The sequence below is a fragment of the Camellia sinensis genome, chromosome 3 (assembly GCF_055761805.1).
Source record: "Camellia sinensis isolate YWXY chromosome 3, ASM5576180v1, whole genome shotgun sequence".
Taxonomy (NCBI): Eukaryota; Viridiplantae; Streptophyta; class Magnoliopsida; order Ericales; family Theaceae; genus Camellia; species Camellia sinensis.
In genome coordinates, this window is record NC_138963.1 from 209,424,866 (window position 1) to 209,430,136 (window position 5,271).

The 5,271-nt window shown below is 31.4% G+C and overlaps 1 protein-coding gene across 1 annotated transcript; it reads left to right on the top strand.

Moving 5' to 3' along the window:
• The first annotated feature begins 3,422 nt into the window (after nucleotides 1-3,422).
• On the top strand, nucleotides 3,423-4,550 carry LOC114271197 (transcription factor MYB1). The gene has a single exon (XM_028212806.2). It carries the CDS (start codon nucleotides 3,703-3,705, stop codon nucleotides 4,378-4,380), a length of 678 nt encoding a protein of 225 aa, XP_028068607.2. The 5' UTR covers nucleotides 3,423-3,702; the 3' UTR covers nucleotides 4,381-4,550.
• The last annotated feature ends 721 nt before the right edge of the window (nucleotides 4,551-5,271 follow it).

The following is a 5,271-nucleotide window of genomic DNA, read 5'->3' on the forward strand; positions in this document are numbered from 1 at the left end:
TAGGGAAAATAAAATATATACTTTATAGTAATATTTAGATAGGTAAAATGCCTACTACCGTTGGAGATGCTCTAACAGCTTATTTTAAGTCAAAAAAATTAATTCTGACAAGCTGCTCACCCCTTGCTTCTGATTATCAACTTTTGCTGTGGACATGTTAATTCATGGTTACACTCTTAGATTTTTTTATTTTTTATTTTTTTAAAAATAGAAAAAGGCCCAAATGGACTATGAAATATTATTATTATTTTTTATAAGAAATGTAGACAAATAGTGAATAATAAAAAGTAAAAGTTAATTGGAAAAGTTACATCACAGCTTATTTAACAAACATTACTCAGCAACTTAAATCTATAATCTAACAGTTATATCAAACAGATTAACAGTTTCTAATTAAAGTCATAATCTATAATCTGTTAAGTTATAATTTATAATTTGTTTTAACAGTTACACCAAACATGACCATTGTATTAGTGTCTAATTTCTCTGTTCTTGGACCTTTTAAATTTATTTAGGTGGTGTTTGGCAAGTTGGGTTGGGGCTAAAGTAGCCACAAAAGACAAAACAGGCTATTTTAGCCACAACAAACAAAACATCACATCCAACCCATAATCATTACACTCTTCTCTCACAAAAAAAATCAAAAAAGTCAAAAAGCCAAAAAGTCCTTCCCAAACCAAACTTTTTAGCCCAGGCTAAAATAGCCAAAAAAGTCAAAAAGCCAAAAAGCCAACCCACTTCCCAAACAGAGGCTTTTACTTGCTAAAAGGTAAAGTCTACTTTTACAATATATATACATGCATCAAGAATAATGTGGCTATCACTTTTTTGAAATGAAAAGCATCTTGATACATATTTTATTTTGAATGACCCTAGTTTAATCAGTAAAATTTTCACAATTTTTTTTTTTTTGGGTATCACATTTTTTTGAGGTTAAAATTAGTGTATTTATTTATCTCTCAACAAATTACTTTTTCTCTTAAGGAGAGATTGGAATTGGTTTAAGAACATGTGCGAAAAAAGTTATCACTTTGCTTGCATGTTAAGAATATGTAGAGACAAAGGCCAAAATGAACAAAAATCATCATTAATTTTAACGCCTAGTGTAGTTTATGGCTTATTTTAAGAATTGGGTTAAAAGTCACTTCTCAACTTTTAACACACTTTTCGCTCTCACAAAAAAGTCAAAAAATAATTTTTAATCATTTCCCTAAAATACTCCTATATATATTGTGTGAGCTCGGTAAACGTGTTTCCCATCGTTAACCCTTTTGTGATATGATTTTTTTTTTAAATATTTGTTGTTTAGTTTTAAAGAGAAATGAATAGAAAAACAAATTTTGAGCTATGGTAATGGCAGTACATAAATAAAAATGATAAATAAATAAAGACAATATAAGTTTTTTTTTTTTTTTTTTTTATAGTTGTTAGTGAAATTAGATTTTATACTATGTCCAAATCACATGAAAGTTCTTTTTTTTTTCTTTTTTTTTTTTTTTTTTGAGTGTCTGGGTGGAGGGATAAACCCCCCATCACAAACAAGGGATTTCACATGAAAGTTACGTTTTCAGTTTAAACCATAAGATTGTTATGTGCGGGCAAAGTATAATTATACCTGTTCTTATTTTTAAGTTTGTAATCACATAATTTTATTTTTTTGAAAATTAGACAGCAATTATCATTTTGAAAACATATTATTTTTTTAAAAAAATTTAGATGATAAATCCGTGGTTATAATTATGGAATCCATCTATCTTATTTTTATAAATATCCTATACACAAAGATGAAAAAATTGAACAAAATAGATGGCCTTGTTTATTGAGAGAGTTGGGTTAAACTATCTCATTAAAAAACACAGCAGGCTAAAATAATTAATAAAATAAAATATCACGTCCAATTTATAATCATTTCATTTTTTTCTCATAACTATCAAATCAACTATAAAAAAAGCCAACTAATTTCCAAAATACAACTTTTTTACTTAGGCTATAATAACAATAATAAAATTAAATAGCCAATTAAAACAATCAACTTTGTAAATAAAACAGATATCTAAATGAAGCGAGGTGACTAGATTGGATGGTCCTGCCTATTAAAGTAGACAAAATAAAATCTTGAAGCATATTATTGTCCCTCATCATTTTAATGTACATATACGACAAATGTGAATAAGATCAAACCTGAGTTCACTGAACCAACACTTTGGTTGGATATTTATTACTACTATTGTCGAAACTCAATTGGAGGACAGGACTAACAACATGTTTCTCTGCTAAGAACTAAATTAAAAAAATGTAGTAGTTTATCACAACGTACACACAAAAACAAATGAAATTGAATGATACACTTTATCGCTATCCACATACTAAATTCTAAAACTAGAGAGATTCATAACTCAAATCGTCCGCACCACCATACCAAAACTTATAATTGCATGCATCAAACTCTATCATTAATAAATACTCAGTTCAATGTATCCGTACCATAATTAACTACCCCTTCGTGCCACCAAGGAGGGTGAAATTTTGTATTATGCCTTTATTTATTTCTTTATTTTTGATAATTGAGTGTTTGAGCTACTTTAAATATATCTTGACTAATTTCGAGATTCTCAAATTACAATTTTTTGGTAATTCTTTGAGATTATTTAAACTCAAGACTTTAAATTTTATTCTCAAATTTTTATTGCTCGGTCCGCCTCCAATAAACCTATAAGATGATTCAAACCTGTGGTATATTATGCCTTTGTGTGCTTTCAATCATAGTGAAAAATCTTATGAATAAAATAATATCAATCCATCTTTTTTAATCAATTGAGAGATAAATAATGGCACATTTATGTCTCGGTTATCAACTATATATTTTAGTCAAAAAGTTAAAAATTATTGCACTACTTTCTCTATTTTTTTATATATCTTTTTATAAAAAATTAAAAAATTACTAAAATAATATGCTCTTAAATGAGACCTAAGTCTATTACCAAAAATACCACATACATAAATAATATTGTATGATATTTCGAAATTTCTTAAAAGAGGTTATACAATTACTTTTTAAACATTTTTTTAGTCTTTGGTGATATTTTTATTTCATTTTTAAATCTTAAAATTAAATTTGTTTTAAAAAATTCACTAAAGAAATAAATAAATAACTTAAAAACATTTTTTTGGATTTTTTCCATTTTCTTAATTTTCGATTGTTCAAAACTAAAAGGATTTGAAAATAAAAAATCAACTAAAAAAAGGGGTGTGTTTTTAATCTGTTGCCAAATTAATTGCAAGAAAAAAAGTTTTCGTCGTCGGGCTTTCCCATTTATGAGGTGGAGAAAATGGTCATTTAACACGTAACGACAAAACAGAATCTGTCGCGCCAAATCTGGTCGCAGAAACAAAGAAATCCGATTTTTATACAAAACCGGGGGGGTGCGCATCTACGCACCCGTTCTGGTTAGTACTCCCAACAACTTTACACAACGCAGTTTCCTGGAACCCCCTCCTCCTCCTCTTCGCCGAAGTGCATGCACCCTCGTTCTCTCTCCTTAACTATATCTCTATATATACACTCTCTCTTTCTCTCTCTACATCTATATATATAACACCCAAACAACATCTCTTCTCTCTCACCCCCAATCACTCTCCTCTCAACTTCACTCTCATCAGTTCACTCTCTCCCTGTGTTTCATTTTTTATTTTTTATCTACCATGGAAGCATTCAACAGGTGCTCCTCTGTCACGTCTTCTTCTTCTGATTCGTCTTCGTCTGATCATTCTATGTCTAACAGAGCTGAGAAAATTAAGGGTCCTTGGAGCTCTGAAGAGGACAAGATCTTGACCCGCCTAGTTGACCGCTACGGGGCCCGAAATTGGTCCCTCATTAGCAAATATATTAAGGGTCGGTCCGGCAAGTCGTGCCGTCTCAGGTGGTGCAACCAGCTGAGCCCGAACGTTGAGCACCGTCCTTTCTCTCAAGCCGAGGACGAGACAATCCTGGCCGCTCATTCCCAGTACGGTAACAGATGGGCCACCATTGCCCGGTTACTTCCGGGTCGGACCGACAATGCGGTCAAGAACCATTGGAACTCCACGCTGAAGAGAAGGCAACAACAACCGATGGAGAGAATGGACGGTGGTGATCTTGTTGTTGGTGGTGGTGGCAGTTCATCGGGATCTGGGTCGTTCGTGAATATGAATAGTGACGAGTCCGACCCGATGACGACTCTGTCGCTTGCGCCGCCAGGGGTGGGCGGTTGTGGGATGCCGGAGAGGCGGCGGGGGGAGGAGGTGCCGGCGGAGTTTTGGGATGTGATGAGGGAGGTTATAGCGAGGGAGGTGAGAGATTATGTGACGACGTCGTTTCCGGAAGCTTCTGGGTTTCGTTAACATGATGCATCATGATGATGATGATATGTGTTGGCTGTGTGTGTATTAATTAATTAATTAATTAAATTAGTTTTAATGATCGTTGTCGATTTTGATTAATTTGTATTAATTGTGAGTTTGAAAATATAAAATTGTCGTATTAGGCCCTCTGAACTTGGAGGCCTTTCAAACTGTTGAACCCCTTGTTCACGTGCAACTACAGCTTCTGTCGTCACCAAATATGAAATGAAGAATCAATGTCATAAAAAAAATATATATATATATATATATATTTGACTTTTATTGTTTTAATGGTAAAGTTTGAATATAAATTTATAGTTGCTCTTTATATTAATTTTGAGTTACTTTATCAAATATCAAACACACATAGGTTTGAAAAATGTTAGAGGTTTCAAATTTTCTATCAAATAAATGACCAAATATCTCACATAGGTGTGGGGCCTACAAAATTGCAGACCCCACATCCATGTGAGAAATTTGATCATTTGTTTGGTAGAAAATTTGATATCCCTAGTATTACCCCATGGGTTTTGACTTGTAAATTTTGAATTTATCAAAATGTATACACAGGTCCCGTGTGAAAGTTTGGTTATTTTCATTGATTTTTTTTAGTTATTTGGTTATTTTAATTTCATTAAAAAAATTGTGTTTGAAATGATAATTTTTTTTTTTGTAATTGACTTAATAATTGTGAGAGAAAAAATAAAATGATTATTATTTGAATATAATGTTTTATTTTATTAACTATTGGAACATATTTTATTTTTATTAACTATTTTAATAAAAAAAAACCCAAAAAAATCATATTCCAAACAAGGCCATAATTAAAGAAAGTTCGGTTCACCTAGTTGAATCAATAGGCTTAACTATTTTAGTTTAAAAAAAAAAAAC